Source organism: Pelodiscus sinensis, chromosome 24 (genome assembly GCF_049634645.1).
Source record: "Pelodiscus sinensis isolate JC-2024 chromosome 24, ASM4963464v1, whole genome shotgun sequence".
NCBI classification, from domain to species: Eukaryota; Metazoa; Chordata; order Testudines; family Trionychidae; genus Pelodiscus; species Pelodiscus sinensis.
In genome coordinates this window covers 3,954,075-3,974,571 of record NC_134734.1, presented here as the reverse complement: position 1 = coordinate 3,974,571, position 20,497 = coordinate 3,954,075, and the positions used below count along the sequence as shown (strand labels likewise).

The 20,497-nt window shown below is 59.1% G+C and overlaps 1 protein-coding gene across 5 annotated transcripts; it reads left to right on the top strand.

Annotated features, from left to right (window-relative positions):
* The first annotated feature begins 1,965 nt into the window (after nt 1-1,965).
* Nucleotides 1,966-18,704, top strand: LOC102451215 (B-cell receptor CD22). Of its 5 annotated transcripts, none has more exons than XM_075907212.1 (14): nt 1,971-2,045; nt 5,494-5,589; nt 5,969-6,337; nt 7,157-7,453; nt 7,869-8,135; nt 10,142-10,405; nt 10,919-11,182; nt 12,486-12,749; nt 13,100-13,363; nt 13,641-13,740; nt 14,170-14,236; nt 15,614-15,753; nt 15,858-15,951; nt 17,692-18,704. In XM_075907212.1, the coding sequence occupies exons 2-14, from the start codon at nt 5,532-5,534 to the stop codon at nt 17,860-17,862; spliced, it is 2,619 nt and encodes an 872-aa protein (XP_075763327.1). In that variant the 5' UTR covers nt 1,971-2,045; nt 5,494-5,531; the 3' UTR covers nt 17,863-18,704. The 5 variants fall into 5 exon arrangements, with proteins under 5 accessions (XP_075763330.1, XP_075763327.1, XP_075763329.1 ...); XM_075907214.1 differs by having other exon boundaries at nt 2,029-2,045; nt 5,468-5,589; XM_075907213.1 differs by lacking the exon at nt 1,971-2,045 and having other exon boundaries at nt 5,367-5,589.
* Nucleotides 18,705-20,497: the final 1,793 nt, after the last annotated feature.

Sequence of the window (20,497 nt, the reverse complement as noted above, 5' to 3'; positions counted from 1 at the left end):
TTAGTTCGAACTAGCTAGTTCGAACTAGGCGTTAGTCCTCGTAAAATGAGGTTTACCTAGTTCGAACTAAGCGCTCCGTTAGTTCGAATTAAGTTCGAACTAACGGAGCGCTAGTGTAGCGCCTAGGAAAGTTAGTTCGAACTAACGTCCGTTAGTTCGAACTAACTTTGTAGTGTAGACATACCCTCAGGGACTGAGTAGAGAGAGGGATTCCCCCTCTGAGATGCTAGTTTGTGAAATGAGGTGGAAAAATCCCCCCAAATTCTTCCTTTTACACCTTAATCCAGCCCCCGAATCACCCACATGTAGCCTTGTTTCTAACGTCAGTCCTTCCCCGATTCACGGCAGAGATTTCACAGGGGTGCCTGCTACTGGTGGGTAAATGGGAGAGGGGGCAGACCCACGTGGTGGAGCGCAGCAGAGAGCTAAGGGGGCGTGGATAGCACTGAAGTTTAGTGCCGTCCTTCCACGCTGAGCTCGAAGCTGCTTTGCACGGCAGGTTTCAACGCTGATTTTGCTGTGTGCACACAAACAGGCCGCGAGTATTTACAGCCAGGCCAAGCAAAGCCAATGTCAACGAAGAATTTCTTTGTGCCAAATCCAGCACGTTGGACTTTTGAACTAGGCTTGTCCCACACACAATAGGCCGGATTTGTTGCTGGAAGGCTGGGTCCTAGGTGTATTTTATGTGGCGTTGACACTCGGTGTTGTAAAGATTTCTAAAGCTGTAGCTGCTTACATCCCGACATCGAGCGCCCTCTGGCAAAACCCCCGACTAACCGCCCCGCAGGGTCTCGCGACTGCACGTTGAGAGATAAAGGCATCGTAAAAAAAAGCTTCTGAAGAACCATCGACTGTTGTTGGTCGGAAGGTTCTGAAAAGGAAAAATGGAGTTTTGCCGACGTGCATCTAGCTGGGCTTCACAAGCGGCGTTTTTTCTGGTAAACATCGATTTCAACGTCCACACACACCGGGATGGAAAAATTGTCCCTTGAGGATAACTGGCATTTACCCAGGCGAAATAAGAAGACGGATGCTTGAGAACGTCGCGGTGTTTGAGTCAGGATACGGACTTTGCATATGTTCCACAGCGGCATTTGTTTAAGGGTTACAAACCATTCACTGTTTGGATCCCTGTCTCTGCTCTCAGGAGGAAATTATTGGCCGACCCTGCTCATCTCTCTCCCCCCCAGGGAAATCGATACACAGCACAAAAAAACCCAGTTTTAACCCCACAATTTTGTGCAAATGTGAAAATTTTCAGGGATAAGAATCGAGAAAAAATACGTGAAAATAAACATTGATCTTGGCTATCGAAATGATAAAGACAGAAAGACTGAATTCTGCCGAGGCTGCTTATAGAGGGGGGCAGAGTGAGGGGTTTTGCCTCTCGCAGACAGGGCTGGCCCCAGTGGTTGCTTTGTTAGAGGGGTCAGTTTGGGGCTTTCTCCTGACACGTGAAGGAACTCTTCCCTGACCAGCAGGGCTGGCCCCAGTGCCTAAGTGTGGCACTAGGGGGCACTGTGCTGCAGGGGGTGGGGTGGGGGCTCTGCAGCCCAGCAGTAGGGGGCGCTGTGGTTCATGGGGCAGGGAGCGGAACAGGAAGGTGCCCAATTGTCCATGCTGGCTCAGTCCAGACCTGCACTCAGCCTGGGCCCACGTCTGCCCCATGTGAGCCCAGCTCGAAGAGGACGAGGGTCCCCTGGCCTGCGCTGGGACATCAGGGAGCCCTGCCTGCTGGGGTGGCCCCCACCCCCCTGCTCCCTGCCTATCTCCCACCCGTGCCCGGACTGTGCCCGCCCCTGCACAGCCAGGGAGAGGAAAGCAAAAGGGCTCGGAGGCTGCTAACCAGCCCCAACACCTGCAGGGGGAAGTCTGGAGCCTCCCTTGGAAGTGCCCTGGTGCCCAGCCCCCCAGCGTGCCCCAAGGGACACACAGAAATCTCAACTCCTCCCCCCGCCACTTCCCCTTTCACAGGACTGGTACCTCAGCTCCCTCCCAGCCAGACGGGCCCCGGGAGCTGCCGCAGCAGGACATGCTGTAAGGTAATTGCAGCTTCTCCTGCTAACAGGAGTGGGGGCTAGTGGTTAGAGCAAGAGGCAGGGCGCCAGGACTCCTGGGTTGTATCCGGAGCCGTAGGATGGTTCAGGAGGTTGGCCTGGCCTGTTGGCTGCCGTCCCAACCATCCTATGGGCGGTACAGCCCCCCGCGCTGTTAGCCTCCTGCAGGGCCCAGAGCAGCCGGGGGCATTACCAGGGAGGCCTGGCATGGGCAGTAGCAGAGGCTGGGCCCTGCAATCACCATGGCAGCAGGCGCCATGGGCAGCGTGCCCAGCAGCCCAGGCCGCTCTGCGCTCTCCCAGCCAGGCCCCCGTGCGTCACCGTGGCGTCGGGCAGCAAAGAGCCCTGTCCGGCCCCAGCCTGATGCCCTTCCCCGAGTAACACAGGGCTCAGGGAACGCAGCGGGCTGGGCCGGGGCCCCCTGCTTCCCGATGCCATGGTGAGTGCAGATGATGGGGGGACCCCGGCTGCCCTCTCACACCAGCCCCCTCAATGTCACCCCCCAGGGCGTGTAGCTCAGGGAGGGGGCTCTGAGGAGGGTACCAGGAGGCAGAGCAGGGGCGGGAAGAGGCGGGGCTGGGCGGAGCTGGGGAAGGGAGGAGCAGGGGCTCTGTACTTTGGCAGGGCCATGGGGTCTAGTGGCTAGAGGTGAGGGGTCAGGGACTGGATGCCGGCCGGCCCTCCAGTGCTTAGTGGGACAGAGAGGGCCAGGCTGGGTCAGACCAATGGTCCATCCAGCCCCGTGTCCTGTCTGCCCACAGTGGCCAATGCCAGGTGCCCCAGAGGGGGTGAACAGAACAGGGAATCCTGATGTGATCCCTCCCCTGTCTCCCATTCCCAGCTTCTGACAGGCTAGGGACACTCTCCCTGCCCATCCTGGCCAATTGCTGTTGAGGAACCTATTCCCCATGAATGTACGTAGCTCTTTTTTGAACCCTGTTATGGTCCTGGCCTTCACCACATCCTCTGGCGAGGAGTTCCACAAGTTGACTGTATGTTGTGTGAAAAAATGCTTCCTTTTTCTTGTTTTAAACCTGCTGACTGTTCAGTGCATGTGGTGGCCCTGGTTCTTGTGTTATGGGAAGGAGTAAATAACTCCTCTTTATTCACTTTCTGCACACTGGTCATAATTGTACAGTTCTCCATCACATCTCCCCCATTTCCTCTTTTCTAAGCTGAAAAGTCCCAGTCTTATTCATCTCCCCCCCCAATAATGTTTGTTGCTCTGTTCTGAACTTTTCCCATTGCCAAGATACCTTTTTTGAGATGAGGCGACCAGATCTGTAGGCAGTATTCCTGGATTTACAGAGGCAATACGGAATTCTCTGTCTATACAGAGGCAATAAGATATTTTCTGTCTTATTCTCTTTCCCTTTTGTAATGATTCTTACCATTCTCTTTGCTTTTCTTGCTGTCGCTGCACCCTTTGGTTCCTGTCTTTTAACCGGTTATCAGATCATGTGAGGCCTTCCCTCTTATCTCATGACCACTTACTTTGCTGAAGAGCCTTTGGTGAGGGACCTTGTCAAAGGCTTTCTGGAAATCTACGTATACTATAGCCACTGGATCCCCCTTGTCCACCTCTTTGTTGACCCCCTCAAAGAATTCTACATTTGTGAGGCAGGATTTCCCTTTACAGAAACATGCTGACTTTCCCCAACACATAATGTTCATCTATGAGTCTGACAATTCTGATCTCACTGGCCTGTAATTGCCAGGATCACCTCGGGAGCCCTTTTTAATAATTGGTGTCACATTAGCTGCCCTCCACTCATCAGGTGCAGAAGCTGATTTACAGGCTAGGTTACAAACCACAGTTCTGCCTTGTTACTGTTCAGTTTATCAATTGATTCTAAAACCCCCTCTAAGGGCACCTCAGTCTAATGTCACCTCCGCTTGGGCAGTTCCTCAGATTTGCCACCTACAAAGAATGTCTCAGGTTTGAGACTCTCCCTCTCGCCTTCAGTTGTGAGGAATGATGCAAAGAATCCATTGAATTCCTCTGGGACGGCCTTATAGGTGGGGGCATTAGGGGCTGCTGTGCTGTAGGGGGCTTGGTGCCAGGACTAGGGGGTCTGAGCCGCAATGAGGTGCCAGGGGGCACTGTAGTGCAGGGAGCAAGGCAGGGGCACTAGGGGGTGCTGTGCTGCAGGGGACAGACTCTAGGGGGCGCTGTGCTGCACTACAGAGGGCAGTAGGTGGGCAGTGCTGCCAGGGGGTATAGTGAGAGTGAGGGCTCTAGGGGTTGCTTTGGGGCAGGGCAGGGGCAGACTGTGCCCGTTCTCACACCCTCTGCCAGCCCCTCATCTCGGCTGGCTCAGAGCCCAGAGGAAGTGGCAGCGTTTGTGCTACAAAAATACCCTGGCCAACGCCCGGCCAGCCAGCCGCCCTTGACGGGGGGGAAACAGCTGCTCTGGGTCCAGGGCTGCTCAGCAGGGAAGGGACGTTCCCAGGCTCTTCACCCCTGAGTTCCCCAGGGGGAGTGGCCAAGGCCTTTGCCTCTGGGCTGTGCCAGGCCCGGCCTGCAGTGATGCCTGTGGCCTGACAGCAGGCGCCTTGGTGAAGAACTGAGAAACTGAGGCACAATGGGTGACTCAGAGACCCTCACATCTCATAGAGCTGTAAGGGATCTTGAGAGGTCATGGAGCCAATTCAGTCCAGTCCGCTGCCCTCATAGCAGAGCCAAACACCATCCCTGACAGATTTGCCTCAGTTCCCTAAGCAGCCCCGTCAAGGACTGAGCTCACAACCCTGGGTTTAGCAGGGCAAGGCTCGAACCACTGAGCTCTCCCTCCCCCTAGCTGGCTTCTGATGCTCTAACCGCTGGACCCCACTCCCCACCCGCAGCCAGGAATAGGACCCGAGTCAGGGATCTCAGCCTTCAGCCCCTAACTCAGTGGTCCCCAACCTTTCGGGGCTGCTGGATGCCCGGGGGTGGGGCTCCGCATGCGCCACATGCCCGGGGGTGAGGCCGATCATGCACCACGCGCCCAGGGCCCGGGGTGCAAGAATGGCTCGGGCCGGCCCTGGTCACTCGGCGGGTGCACAGAAATGCCCCGGCAGGAGCCATGGCGCCCACGGGCACCGCACTGGGGACCACTGCCCTAACTGAACAAAGGCCTAACTGGTCTGCGGCCCTGCACCCAGACCCCTGCCCAGCAGGGTGTGTAGCTGTCCCCATGTTGAGCTGCCTTCCCTATGTAAATGTGATACCCCATTGCATCGCCACCACGTGCACAAACCCAACCGGCAGCTATTTCCCTGGGTGAGTTAGAGTGCGGGGGGGGGGGGGGGGGGGGACCAGCAGGATACCTGGGTTCTATCTCCAGCCCTGGGAGGGGAGTGGGGCCTAGTGGTTAGAGAAGGTAGCCGGTTCCCCTCTAGCTGGTCTCTCCCCACTTCATGAGGTGTTTGTCGCTCTGGGCCATCGCAGGAACCCATCAGCCCTGAGCTGTTTCCTCTGTTCCCACGATGCCGTGGCTGCCCAGGGTCACCATGAGGCATCTCGTCTGGCTGCTCTTCCTTCCAGGTAAGGCCCCGTCGCCCTGGCAGTCTGGCTGCTTTGGACCCACAGAGCCCTGGGGCAGGGGAGAAGGGAGGGGAGACCCGGCCAGGGGCTCACACGCTCAGAGACAGCAGCTCCTTGGGCATCACACTCAATGTGATTGGGGAGCGGTTGGGAGCCAGGACTCCCAGGTGGGTTCTATGCCAGCTGTTGGAGGGGAGTGGGGCCTAGTAGTTAGAGCAGGCAGGCTGGGAGCCAGGACACCTGGGTTCTTTCCAATGCACAGGTGGGGAAACTGAGGCACAGAGCCCTCCCCCACCAGTCTCCTGAGTTGCAGTTTGGAACCAGAGGCGCCCAGCCAGCCTGCTCCTCCTTTCCAGCTTTGTCATTCTGCTACTTCTAGGCTTCCTGTGTGACTGTATCCCACCCGTCTACGTCCCCAAATCTCTGATTGCTTGGACAGGGGCCTGCCTGTCCATCCCCTGCAGCTATCGTAGCTGCTTCTTCTCCTACGGACGCTCCCTCAAGTCCCTGACCTGGTACCTGAATCCAAAGTACAACAGTTCCAGCAAAGAGTACGATGGCACGGTGGTCTTCAAGCCCGGCACCCCTGTCAGCCAGGCCTTCCAAGGGCGTGTGAAGTTCCTGGGGCACCCGAAGGAAACTTGCAGCCTGCAGCTGTCTGACCTGCGGCCCAGCGAGAATGGCACCTATGGCCTGAGACTGGTCACCTCAGAGAAGTGGATGACTGAGATCCCTGTGAATGTGCTGGGTAAGAGAGAGTTCTGAGCTTCCTTGTGGGATCAGACGGCAGTCTCAGAGCCTATCCCTGCTCTAACCATTAGACCCCACTCCCCTTCCAGAGCTGGGGGCAGAACCCAGGAGTCCTGGCTCCCAGCCCACCTGCTCCCCAAACACTAGACCCTGTTTGGGTACCTGCCACTCCCGAGGACACAGCTCAGTGCACCTGTGATGACAACCTGTCCGGCTGCTCCGATTTTCCCAACCCCCGTCCCATCCAGTGAATTCGGTAACCAATCTCCTTTGGCAGGATTAGAACTCCTGATCTACCTGCACACAGCACTGACCTCTGCCAGGTGAGCTAAAGGAGAAGGGCTTTTGTCTACTGGCAGCAGTAGGTTGTTATCCTCCGTGCTGCTCAGCTGCACCTCTAGCAAAACAGAGAAGAGGGTTGGGTGGAAATCTTCAAAGTCGTTTCTGCTGTGTGTTATTTTCATGTTTGTTCTGTAAGGTTTTACCCCCAAATTCTGAATTCCATTTCTCCACTTGCCTTTTGTTCCCTTTGCCCTGAGTGCAGCACAAGGAGGGATGCTGGGCGTTGCGTTTTGTTATTTCACATTTTCCTTTTCTCTCATGTGTCCCAGGGAAGTCATTTCTTTGCTTTGTGCCTCAGTTTCCCCAAATGAAAATAGGCAGAATAATCCCTTGTGTATTTGCACTGCAGTCTCTTTGGGGCAGGGACTGTCTGGGTAGCACCTGGACGACGGGGCCCTGCTCTCTGCTGGCCCAGGGACTGTACCTAACGATAATGTTTTCTCCTTACTAACTTTCCCCTTTGCCCGTGACACAGATTCCCCTCCGTCTCCTGAGATCAAAGCACTCAGTGAGCTCAGGGAGTCGACCTCGGCCAATGTGGTTTGCTCTGTAGCCTATTACTGCCCCGACTACAACATAACCCTGAGCTGGGGGGGATTGTCGCCTCACACCCCAGAGATCTTCACGACATCGTCTGTTGAAAACGGAATGACGATGAACACACTGACTTTCACGCCCACCTGGGAGGACCATGGGAAAAATGTAACCTGCCAGCTCAGCACCCCGACAGGGACACTGAGCTCCGAGAGCAGCCGGGTGCTACATGTGAAATGTGAGTGAGGGGGACTTGAACCAGGAGTCCCTGGGTCTGACAGCCCCAGCCCCACCAGCTGCTCCGGTGCTGACCTGTAAAGTGCAGCACAGGCTGCAGCCTCTGGGGGATGCCAGGGGGTGGGTGGGGCCAGGTGAGGGGAAGCGGAGTGGCCAACAGGGCAAGCACTGGAAGCATTGTGAAGGAAGAGTGGGGCCCTCCCATTGGGCAGAGATGGGCACCAGGGGCAGAGCCAGTGTCCCCCCCGCCGAGGGGAAAGGTTCCATGGCCCATTCCCCCCTGATCTGAGCCAGCCAGTCCCCTGGCCTGGGGTGGATGGGAGCCAGCGCCTCCTAGAGGGGAAAAAAACCGCATGGCCCAGCCCCACCCCATTGTCCAGATCCCAGCTGTTCACCCCCGGTTTGGTTTGCTGCAGATGCCCCGAGGAACGTCCAGTTGACAGTGACCCCCAGACAGACAATCAAAGAGGGAGACAGAGTCACCCTGAAATGTGAGACCAATGGCAGCAACCCTGCGGTCTCTGCGTACAACTGGAAGAAGGACGGACTGCAGCTGCACCAGGAGCAGGAGCAGAGCTGGTGGTTTTATGCCGAGGCAGACGAGCATTCGGGATCCTATATCTGTGAGGCTGCCAATGAAATACGCACGGTCCCATCCCCAGCGGTGCGGATACAAGTCCAGTGTGAGTGTGGAGGCTGGGCCAGACGGGAGGCCAGGGGCTGTGGAACTGCCTGAGACCAGACACCCATACAGAGGGCAGGGAGGGAGGCAAGGAGTGTTACCGGGCTGCCCGGACACTTATGATGTGGCCAGCAGAGGTGGTGAAATAACCGGGGCTTGTGTCCTGGGAAAAGACAGGAACTTAAGGCAGTTAAAGGGGAATCTTCCTTAGCTCTCGCAGTACAAGGTCTCTGACTCGCGACAAGATAGTTCTGGTTCCAGGCAGCAGAGGGCAGGGGTCTCATCTCCCACACGTGGCTGGTTCTGACCTGTTCCCTTCCGGTTACGCCCTCTGAGCAGGATTCAACCCCCCAGCAGGGAGAGAGGGGAGCGGGGAAGGAAAACCAACCCTAAATGCTGGAACAATGGATTTGATTGCGCCCTGTGGGACGTGTCAGCCATCGCACCCGGCAAAAAGAACTGACCCCATTTGAAGCAGAAAAACCCGGCTGCTTGAAAGGGTTGGAAAGGATTTCAGCCCTCCACCTCGGGACAGCCGGAGCGTCTGGCACCGGATGAATCTGGCGCGTTACACTCGGTGCCCGGCGTATGCAGAAAACAGCGTGTGACGCAAGGGGAACGTTCGCTTTTGGGGTGAAATGTTCCCGATTGTTCTAAAAACCCCACAGAGCCCAAAGCACGTCCGCCCCGCCCGGCTTTTGGAAGTGTTGCCACAAACGCAGGGCCGGCCCTACCACCAGGCAAACGGAGGCGGCCGCCTCAGGTGCCGGACCTGGGGCGGGGGCTGCCACTAAGACCCAGAGTGTAGAAAGTTGTGTCTGCTGCTGGTGCACAGAGATGGTGCGGTGCGGTGCTGGAGGAAGGAGGGCACAAGAGACCTTTCAAAGTTTTGGCCCAGTTGAGGGGGCATCATTTGAGCTCCCCGCCTCAGGTGCCAAAATATTATGGGCCGGCCCGGCACAAGCAGATCATCCCCTGTGGGCCTGTAGGAGAGGCAGCAAGGGGGGAGCAGGAGCTGGTGCTGGGGGACAGGAGGTGCTGCTGCAAAGCAGCCTCTGCCTGTGGTGGGCTGAAGGTCTCCAAGGCAGAGGCTGCTCTAGCAGCAGCCCCTGGCCGTGGGGGTCCCAGTGGGGAGCTGGGCCCCACGTCTGCTGTTGATACCAAGCAGCCCCTGTTCGCAGTGGCCCGGGCTGGTTGTGTCCAGGGGAGCATCCCCTGTCCGTGGCCAGTCCTGGCCGCTGCGATGCGGGGCTGCTGGACTCCCAGCTCACGCTTCTCATTTCTTTTGGATCTGGACGTCCAACACTCGGGTCATCTGAAGAAGTGGGCTGTACCCACGCAAGCTCATGATCCCATCGACAAGTTTTGTTCATCTTTAAAGTGCTACCAGACCATTTGTTGTTTTTTTAAGTTTCTCCTGTTACAGACTAACTCAGCCCCCCCTCCCCGAAGCTTTCTTACTCACTGACGGGCACGAATACAAAGATTCAGCCTTAAGCTGTGGCCCCGGACCCAAATGTGGCCAGTGGGAGCCAGTCAGCACCTCTGGGGCTCTGCCCACAAGGCTAAGCAGCCTGCACTTCTCACAACGCCCCAGCGCTCCCGGCACCTCCTCTCCGGGGGCTAGAAATGCCGACACCCTGTACCTGTCTGTCCCAGCCAGCCTGTCCACTTGTGTCTATGCTCACCCTGCTGGGGAGACACCTCACCGTTGTGGAGCATGTTCCCAGTGGAAGCCACGTTCAAAGGATCCCACCCGCGGGCGGCGTGTTGAGCCCGCGTAAACCCAAACTGCACCATGGGCCGCAAACAAACAGGCCGCAGGCCGCATGTTGAGTAGCCCTGCTCAGGAAAAAGGATTTGCCCATGTGTGAGATGTTCACAGGGGAATGGAGTTCAGTGCACTCTCTGCCACTGAACTCTCAGGGCGACCTTGGTCAATTCACTTAAGGTAGCCCATGGAAGAGTCCATTTAAATCAGGCCTGTGTGTTCTGTTTATTCCCCAGATGCACCCAAGGACGCTCATGTGGAACTGCTGCCAAGCTCACCGATTCTGGAAGGGACCACGGTTACATTCAGCTGCGTCAGTAGGGCTGTCCCACCTGCCAATCGCTACACGTGGCACTGGAACAAACAGCGCATTGAGTTTCAAACCCAGCAGTATCTGCACTTTGACAAAATCCTTTCCAACCAGTCTGGATCCTACCACTGCGAGCCTGAGAATGAAGTTGGAACATCGAAATCACAGGCCATTAAGATTGACGTGCTGTGTGAGTAACCAGGGCACCAGCAGGCTGCGCTGCAGCTGGGAGTGGTATTGGGCCCTGACGCAATCCAGGATATGCACCCAAACTTGGCATGGCAGAGCCCCCCCTGTCTCCCAGAGGTGCAGGAGCTGTAGCCTCCCTCTAGGAGCTACATTCTCCATCTGGAGAAGTATTGGTGTGAGCGGTGGGATCCTGATGTATATCCCAGGTGTCCATGTTTGGGATACATAGAGCCCCCTGCTGGGACAAAAGGCCCCAGGGCAGCTGGGATGAGAGTTAACGCCCCTTTGGCATGGCTCCCTCTCTGGAAGCAATGGTCTCAGGCTCTCTGCAGACTCAGGCAGTGTTGCTAGGTCAGTCACACTTGGGGCAGCTCCTTCCTCTCTTAGCAACAGCCTCTCTGCAGACTCGGAAAGGCCTCGGCTCTGCTTAGGGCAGCTCCCTTCTTTCAATGTCCTGCCCTTAACACCCCCCTCCCCAAACACCCCGACACATCCCGACTTCGCTTCTTTCCAGATTCCCCCAAGTGGGTCCGAATCACCCTCGAAACCCCCCATCGCATCCTGGAAGGCAGCGCAGTGACGCTCAACTGCTCCGTGGGCAGCAGTAACCCCCCAGTCATCAAGTACAGGTGGTACCAGGATGTCAGACAGTATAGAGAGACCCAGGAGGGCATCCTCCCCTTCGTTGCCAGCGAGGAGCAGTCGGGTAACTACAGCTGCACAGCTGAGAACGCAGTCGGCTCTATACAGTCCTCCCCTGTCTCAGTGGATGTGCAGTGTAAGTACCCTCCTCCCGGCTTCTCAACGTCCTCGTGGGATTTTCTGCTGCAAAATGTTGTGGAAAAAAATGGTTCTTCCAGTTCAACATTGTTATTCCATTAAAAAGCCCCAAAATTCAGTTTTTTCCCCTTAGAAAAAAATGGTTTGATCGCCCATTGTTTGGCCTTCATAAAATCAGAGAATACTAGGATTGGAAGGGACCTCAAGAGGTTATCAAGTCCAGTCCCCTGCCCTCATGGCAGGACCAAATACTGTCTAGACCATCCCTGATAGACATTTATCTAACCTGCTCTTAAATATCTCCAGAAATGGGGATTCCACAACCTCCCTGGGCAATTTATTCCAGTGTTTAACTACCCTGACAGTTAGGAACTTCGTGTGTTTTTAAAATTTGCCTAGTGAGAAAAGTGACTTTTCAACATTTATTTTCCTGCTTTGATTTTTCTAGCAGAAACGTGGGGGTGAAAACAACAGAAATGGGGCTTTGATTCTGTTATCGATTTTGTTTTCATTGTTTCAAGAAACATTTTTCACATTTTCCCCGGGGGAAGTCACTGCTTGATTACCCACTGGGAACCTGAGAAAAAAGATTAGACATATTACTTAGCCTTTACAAAAACAACAAATCATTTTTCATTTGTTTTTCTGGCTTTTCCCCTTCCCATTTTATTGCATTGAAAAAGTATGTGCTGAAGTTTTTAAAAGTGTTTTTTATATCCACAATTAAGCCTTTTACTTCAAAAAATATAGTTTTCTTGCTTTGTAGGGCTTAATTCACATTATTCTTCACTGGAAAAGTATCAGAAAAGTTTTTCAAGTGTAGGGTGTATTTTACTAACTCATAACAAACCCTTTCTCATACTTTCCCAGTGGAGAAAAGTGAGCTTTTGAACTCCCCTGAAAAAATAGGGTAAAAATTATTTGAAATGTCTAAAAATGAAAAAGAAGTGTTCCCCCCAATTTCACTCCCTCTTTTATTCCTTTCTGCCTATTTTCAGTAAATAACCACAAAGAAGTGAGCACTTCATCTCATTCTCACAGCCAAAATTTGTACAAAATCATAAGGATTCCCCTCCTCCCATATCACATGTGGAATCTCCCCCCAAACAATCAACCTTCTTGGCAGAAATTACTATTCTTCTTCATGAGACGAATCTTTTGGGGTGAACCCCCAGTTTTCTGGTCAATGGGTCCCAGATCCCAGCTGGGTCACTGTACCTATCGCCCCCTGGGTGTCAGTGGGGCTGGATCCAAGCTGGGGCCAATGGGCTGGCAGACACAGGGTGGTTGTCTCTCTGCAGATGCGCCCAAGGGAGTCAATGTGGTGCGGGAGCCGCTGGGGTCCATCAAGGAGGGTGACACGGTGACCCTGAAGTGCTCGGTGACCAGAGCCAATCCCCACGCCCTGCAGTACACCTGGTACAAGGACAATGTGCTGCAGGGCGAGGGCTCCGACACACTGCGCCTGCCGGCCGTGAAGTCGGCCGATTCAGGCCACTACCACTGTGAAGCTCAGAACGCCGTGGGCTCCACCGTCGCCAGACCCTTCCCGCTGGATGTTTGGTGTAAGTCACCAACCCCCGGACCCTTCCCAGAGACAGGGAGAGAACCCAGGAGTCCTGGCTCCAACCCCCCCAACTCCAACCACTAGATCCCACTTCCTTCTCAGAGCTGGGAAAGGAACCCAGGAGTCTTAGCTCTCAGGCCCCCATCCTGGACCTGGGGAAGGAAGTAATGGCTCCCATCTCTAACCACTATGCCCCACTCCCCTCCCAGAGCTGGGAAAGGAGCCTAGGAGTCCTGGCTTCCACATCTAACCTCTAGTTCCCACTCTGCTGACAAAGCTAGGGGAGGAACCCAGGAGTCCTGGCTCCCAGCCCCTGGCTCTAACCACTAGTGCCGGCTCCCTCCCCAGATGCTCCGCGGGATGTGCAGATGTCAGTGGCCCCGCGGGGGCAGATCGTGGAGGGGATGGAAGTGATGCTGCGGTGCCGGGCCGACGCCCAGCCGGCCGTGCTGAAGTATGACTGGTACCGGGACGGCCAATGGCAGGAGCGCGAGGTGCAGGATACGCTGCTCATCGAGAACGTGGACGTTGGGATATCTGGGCACTACCACTGCCGAGCCAGCAACCAGATCTCCTCCGGGGACTCCCCGCCTGTCCTGCTCTACATCCGCTGTAAGGGGCCCGTGTGCTGCGGCCCCTCACTCCTGACTTGCAGCCCCTGCTGGAATCCTCCTGGCCCCCCAGCTCTGCTGGCTCCCCTCATTCCTGCCCCACAGACCTGCTGTCCCAGCCCTGGGCTCCCCAGCTCCGCTGGCTCCCCTCACTCCTGCCCCACAGACCTGCTGTCCCAGCCCAGGGCTCCCCCATTTCTGCTGGCTCCCCTCAAGCCTGAGCTGCTCTAACCACTAGTCTCCACTCCTGTGCACCCCTTCCTTGCTGTGTTTTGCAGACAACTCCAGGACTATAGCTAAGAAAGCTGCTCTGGGGGTCGGCGTGGGCCTGGCCTTTCTCTTCCTACTAGGCATGCTGTTCTGCACCCTTCAGCAGTGGTAAGCAGAAAGCTCCCTCACCCCCCGCCACGGCCAGCCCTGAGCACTAGGGACCAGCACCCATGGAGCTGGCAGCCTGAGCTCTAGGACAGAGTAGTGTAGCCGTAAAATGCTCCCCCCTCCCCAACTACGGGACCCTCATGCCCCTCCTGGACATGGGGATAGAACCCAGGAGTCCTGCCTCCCCTCTAACCACTGGACACCACTACCTTCTCAAAGCTAGGGGTAGAACGCAGGCGTCCTGGCTCCCAATCCTGCTTCCCTAACCATTAGACTCCACTCCTTTCCTGGGCATGGTTTAGAACCCAGGAGTCCTGACTCCCAGCCCCACCTGCTCTAACCACTAGACCCCACTGTCACCCCTCCCCCAAGCCAGGGTAGAACCCAGGAGTCCTGACTCTTTACCTTGCTCCACTCCTGTCTTTGCAGGAAGAAGCATCATCTCCCCGAGCTTGTTCTGGAGCCTATGAGCAGGAGGAGCAGGAGATCCTTCTTAGTGAGACATTTTTGATAGGGGGCACTGTGCTGCAGGAGGCGGGGGCTGTTCCCTGGCCGGCAGAGCTAGGCTGATGCCCCAGTGCGACACCAGGGGGCGCTGTGCTGAGCTGATGCCCCAGTGAGGCGCAAGGGGGCGCTGTGCTGAGCTGAGACGATGCCCCAGTGCGGCGCTAGGGGGCGCTGTGCTGAGCTGGGCCGATGCCCCAGTGCGGCGTTAGGGGGTGCTGTGCTGAGCTGAGCCGATGCCCCAGCGTGGCTCTAGGGGGCGCTGTGCTGAGCTGAGATGATGCCCCAGCGTGGAGCTAGGGGGCACTGTGCTGAGCTGGGCCGATGCCCCAGTGCGGCGCTAGGGGGTGCTGTGCTGAGCTGAGCCGATGCCCCAGTGTGGTGCTAGGGGGCGCTGTGCTGAGCTGAGCTGATGCCCCAGCGTGGCGCTAGGGGGCGCTGTGCTGAGTTAGGCCGTTGCCCCAGCGTGGCGCTAGGGGGCGCTGTGCTGAGCTGAGCCGATGCCCCAGCGTGGCGCTAGGGGGCGCTGTGCTGAGTTAGGCCGTTGCCCCAGTGCGGCGCTAGGGGGCGCTGTGCTGAGCTGGGCCAATGCCCCAGCGTGGAGCTAGGGGGCGCTGTGCTGAGCTGAGCTGATGCCCCAGCGTGGAGCTAGGGGGCACTGTGCTGAGTTAGGCCGATGCCCCAGCGCGGCGCTATGGGGTGCTGTGCTGAGCTGATGCCCCAGCATGGAGCTAGGGGGTGCTGTGCTGAGCTGGGCCGATGCCCCAGTGTGGAGCTAGGGGGCACTGTGCTGAGTTAGGCTGTTGCCCCAGCGTGGCGCTAGGGGGCGCTGTGCTGAGCTGGGCCGATGCCCCAGCATGGAGCTAGGGGGTGCTGTGCTGAGCTGGGCCGATGCCCCAGCGTGGAGCTAGGGGGCGCTGTGCTGAGTTAGGCCGTTGCCCCAGTGTGGCGCTAGGGGGCGCTGTGCTGAGTTAGTGGGGCGCTCGGGGTGCTGTGCTGCAGGGCATTGCCCCAAGGCAGATCAGAGCTGAATTTCTAGCCCTGAGCTGGGTAACATTTCCTGAGCCAGGCCCTGTATTTTGGGACAGTAAACCCAGCATGTGGTACCCCAGGGTGGGAGATTCTGTCCTGCCTCTGCCAGTCCCTCTCTGAGGAGTTTTCTTCATTTCCCACCCTACGCCTGTAGCGTCATGCAGCTGCTCCCCTGCGACCCTGCCCCACAAGTGGCTGCACCTTAGCGCTGGGTGAGCCGGCCCCAGGCGGCGTTCGGTGCGGCTGTTCCCCAGGGGCACTCCCCAGACGTGCCTGCGTCTCCATGCTGGCAGAGCCATTCCTGGGCACACCGTGCAAGGTTTTGTCTTTCTCTCAGCCTAGGAGACGGGCACCTCTGAAACCCCAGCGGCCCGTCAGCTCTGTGGGGTGCCTGAATGGAGCCTCCTCAGAGGCCATCAATTATGCAACACTCCAGTTCCCACCCAGTCGTCGCCAGGGGCAGGCCACCTCTGCCAGGTATAAAGAGGGGAAAGAACCCGCCAGCCCTGGCTTCTCCCAGAGCTGGGGAGGGACCCGCGAGTCCTGTCTGCTTCCATTAAAAGCTGCTGTTCTCCTCCCAGGGGGCCAGGAAACTCAAAGCAGGCAGTGGAGCCGACCAGCCCGGACGAAGCTGCGATTTACAGTGTGGTGAAGAAACCCAAACCGCTGCCCAAGGTACCAGCCTGGCGTTACCTTGGGTCCCCCAAGAGCCCCGTCCCACCAGAGCCTGCGTCCTCCAGGTCCTTGAAGTGGGGTCCTGTCGGGGACGCGTGTGCCGGAGTGGCTGGGCTAGCTGGGGGCTGCGGGTCACGGGGCAGGGCCCCTGGCAGGGCTGGAGGGCGGTGGGCTGTACCCCGCGAGGCCTAACGCACCCACACGTAGCAGGCTGGGCCAGTTGTTTTTCTGCCTCTAGTTCCCCTTTCTGGGTCACTCATGTGACTTCGAATACATTTTTGCTCTCGAAATAAAAGCATTTGTTGAGATAAGATAAAAATAGGAGGCTATTCCGCTGGCAGCTGGAACCCAGCCCAACCTGGGCTCTGCCATGTGCCTGCTCCACCTTCGTGTGACAGTTGAGCCCCCCCGGCGGTGCTGGGTGGCAGGCGGTTGTGGGTCGGAAATGGGGGACAGTCCAGTGCTGGGAGAGCAGGGGGTAGAGAGTGGGGGGCACCCCAGGGCCAGTAGAGCACGGGGTGGTGGTGGGGGGCAGCCCTGGGCTGGGAGAGCAGGGGATAGAGAGTGGGGGGAGGGGGTCACCCCAGGGCCAGTAGAGCACGGGGTGGTGGGGGGGGGGCAGCCCTGGGCTGGGAGAGCAGGGGCCGGTGGGTAGGGAGTGGGGGGGGCAGCCCTGGGCTGGGAGAGCAGGGGCCGGTGGGTAGGGAGTGGGGGGGCAGCCCAGAGCTGGGAGAGCAGGGGGCAGTGGGTAGGGAGTGGGGGGGCAGCCCAGAGCTGGGAGAGCAGGGGGCAGTGGGTAGGGAGTGGGGGGGCAGCCCAGAGCTGGGAGAGCAGGGGGCGGTGGGTAGGGAGTGGGGGGGCAGCCCTGGGCTGGGAGAGCAGGGGGTGGTGGGTAGGGAGTGGGGGGGCAGCCCAGAGCTGGGAGAGCAGGGGGCGGTGGGTAGGGAGTGGGGGGGCAGCCCAGAGCTGGGAGAGCAGGGGGCGGTGGGTAGGGAGTGGGGGGGCAGCCTAGAGCTGGGAGAGCAGGGGGCGGTGGGTAGGGAGTGGGGGGGCAGCCCAGGGCTGGGAGAGCAGGGGGTGGTGGGTAGGGAGTGGGGGGGGGGCAGCCCAGAGCTGGGAGAGCAGGGGGCGGTGGGTAGGGAGAGGGGGGGCAGCCCAGACCTGGGAGAGCAGGGGGCGGTGGGTAGGGAGTGGGGGGGCAGCCCAGAGCTGGGAGAGCAGGGGGCGGTGGGTAGGGAGAGGGGGGGCAGGCCAGACCAGGGAGAGCAGGGGGCGGTGGGTAGGGAGTGGGGGGGCAGCCCAGAGCTGGGAGAGCAGGGGGCGGTGGGTAGGGAGTGGGGGGGCAGCCCAGAGCTGGGAGAGCAGGGGGCGGTGGGTAGGGAGTGGGGGGGCAGCCCAGAGCTGGGAGAGCAGGGGGCGGTGGGTAGGGAGTGGGGGGGCAGCCCAGAGCTGGGAGAGCAGGGGGCGGTGGGTAGGGAGTGGGGGGGCAGCCCAGAGCTGGGAGAGCAGGGGGCGGTGGGTAGGGAGTGGGGGGGCAGCCCAGAGCTGGGAGAGCAGGGGGCGGTGGGTAGGGAGTGGGGGGGCAGCCCAGAGCTGGGAGAGCAGGGGGCGGTGGGTAGGGAGTGGGGGGGCAGCCCAGAGCTGGGAGAGCAGGGGGCGGTGGGCTGGGAGCTGCAGAGGGTCCCAGCTGGGGGCTCCTGCTTGTAGCTGCCTCTCTCTGACTCCTGCCTGCCTCCCCAGGGCGAAGCGAAGGGCGACTATGAGAACGTGGGGACCCAGCCGGAGGAGGAGCTGAACTACTGCACCCTGGTGCTGCCCGGCCCGCGCTCCCGTGTCCCGCCCGGCCGCTGGGAGTCCGAGTCTGAGTCCGAGTCGGAGGCAAGCGTGCAGTACGCGGCCCTGCGGCACTGAGCCTCCTTTGACGGGGCCGGCTTCCCGCTGCCATGGACCCAGGGACCTGGCCACAGACCCACAGAACCCGACCATGGTCCCTTGGAGCCTGGCTATGGAGCCCAGCCATGGACCCACGGAGCCTGGCTACGGAGCCCAGCCATGGACCCATGGAGCCTGGCTATGGAGCCCAGCCATGGACCCACAATGCCTGGCCACGGAGCCCAGCCATGGACCCACAATGCCTGGCCACGGAGCCCAGCCGTGGCCCCACGGAGCCCAGCCATGGACCCACAATGCCTGGCCACGGAGCCCAGCCATGGACCCACAATGCCTGGCCACGGAGCCCAGCCGTGGCCCCACGGAGCCCAGCCATGGACCCACAATGCCTGGCCATGGAGCCCAGCCGTGGAGCCACTCTGGACTCTCAGGCCCCACTGAGCTCTGGACGCTGGGTGCGGTGGGGGCAGGGGTGTCCGTGGCCTTAGTGCTGGACCTGGAGCAGAGTGGGGGCAGGGTGAGCGGAGTCAGGCAGCGAGAGAGAAACACAGGCAGGGTAATGCAGGGCAAGGGCTCCCGGCCGCCTCCCCACTGCTACAGCAGCAATGGCACCCAGAGCCCTGGACCCTTCAAAGCGCCGCCGGAGCGCTGGGCGATGCACTGCAGGCCGTGCTGAGGGCTGTGGGGGAGGGGGGGGGGGCGCGGAGAGGGGACAGGGAGACTGCAGTCTGGTCTGGCTGCTCCCAGCCCCGCCCCTCCCATCCAAGACCCCACCCCACCCCGGCCCATCGATGCTGTCAGCTTCCCTGCACACACACACACACACACACACACACACACACACACACACACACACACACACACACACACCCTCCCATGTCAGCTTCCCTGCACACACACACACACACACACACACACACACACAGAGCAAGGCCCAGCCCCCACCACAGAACAAGGCCCAGCTCCTCCAGTAGGGGACATCAGGGATACACACAGACACACAGACACACACACTTTCTGCAGCAGGGGATGCTTTCCCTTGTACCCCCCAAATATCCCATTAATCACCAGCTGCTGCCCCTGAGGTTCAGCCCCCCAGCACAGCGACGCTGCTGCCCCTGAGGTTCAGCCCCCCAGCACAGTGACCCCCCCAGGCCCATAGGCTGTGGGTGACTCTAACACAAGATGAGTGTGCTTTATCCAAGTCCCACTCCTCCCCTCCCCGCCCCGTGACAAGGGACCTCTAAGGAAGGGGACCCCACAGCCATCTCTGAAGGGCCAGCTTTCCTAGCCTGCTGTGAGGTGGAGTGTGGGGCCCGGGAGTCAGGAGTCCTGGGTTCCAGCCCCAATGCTGGGAGGGCGGGGGGCTCTAAAGGGGTGGGGGTCAGGGACGTGCTGCATTGTTTTTAAGAGTAGTAGCCTCAAAGCAGCGCTGCACTGGAACGGCTCTCCCAGGACTGGGAGCCAGCTCTGGGGTGGGGAGGCCGGGAAGCAGCCCCTCGTAGCCATTCGGTGCTTTCCTTTCTGACTAGCGAGTGCCTTCCCCTGCTTCCCCCCGCCGCTGGGCTAGCATGCGCCTGGCACGAGGAAGGAGGGATGTAATTGGCAGCTCTTCCTGCAGTAGAATCAGCAATAAAAGTTCTTTACAGGCTATTAACTGCAGCAGGGCCCGGCCAAATAGCAAGTCTGTAAACAGCTTTCAGCTCGAAAGCACTGGAGCGTTCGGCCCCAGCCGCTCAGAGGAAACTGACGCGGTTGCAGCAGCAGGAAAAGAAATAAATTGATCTATGAGCATTTTCCAGGCCCGGTATTTAGCTGAGTATTCTGTGCATCCTCTGTGAGGGGTTGCAGTGTCCCAGGGCAGCACTAGGGGGCGTTATGCTATAGGGGGCAGAGTGGGGGGGGTCTTAATTGGGGCTCAGGGCTGAGCCCAATGTCCCAGGGCAGCCTTAGGGGGCGCTGTGCTGCAGGGAGTGGGGTGGGGTGGGTTGGTCAGGGCAGGGCCCAATGACCCAGGGCGGCCCTAGGGGGCGCTGTGCTGCAGGGAGTGGGGTGGGTTGGTCAGGGCAGGGCCCAATGACCCAGGGCGGCCCTAGGGGGCGCTGTGCTGCAGGGAGTGGGGTGGGTTGGTCAGGGCAGGGTCCAATGCCCCAGGGCGGCCCTAGGGGGCGCTGTGCTGCAGGGCGTGGGGTGGGTTGGTCAGGGCAGGGCCCAATGCCCCACGGCGGCCCTAGGGGGCGCTGTGCTGCAGGGAGTGGGGTGGGTTGGTCAGGGCTGGGCCCAATGCCCCAGGGCGGCCCTCGGGGGCGTTGGGCTGCAGGGAGTGGGGTGGGTTGGTCAGGGCTGGGCCCAATGCCCCAGGGCGGCCCTCGGGGGCGTTGGGCTGCAGGGAGTGGGGTGGGGGCTCTTCCCTGGCATTAGAGGATGGCCCCAATGCCCCAGCACAGTGCAAGCTTGCTGGGTTTAGAGCAGGGGAGGCTGGGAGTCAGGGTTTCTGGGTCCTCCTCTACTCTGTCTTTCCCAACTTCAGCCTCAGTTTCCTGCTGATTTCCTGGTCTGGTGTGGGTGTGACTTATTGGCTGTAGGGGCAGAGCACTTTGGGAAGCAGACATCCAGCCACACTTGCACTGGGATGCGTTGACGGACTCCGAGATGC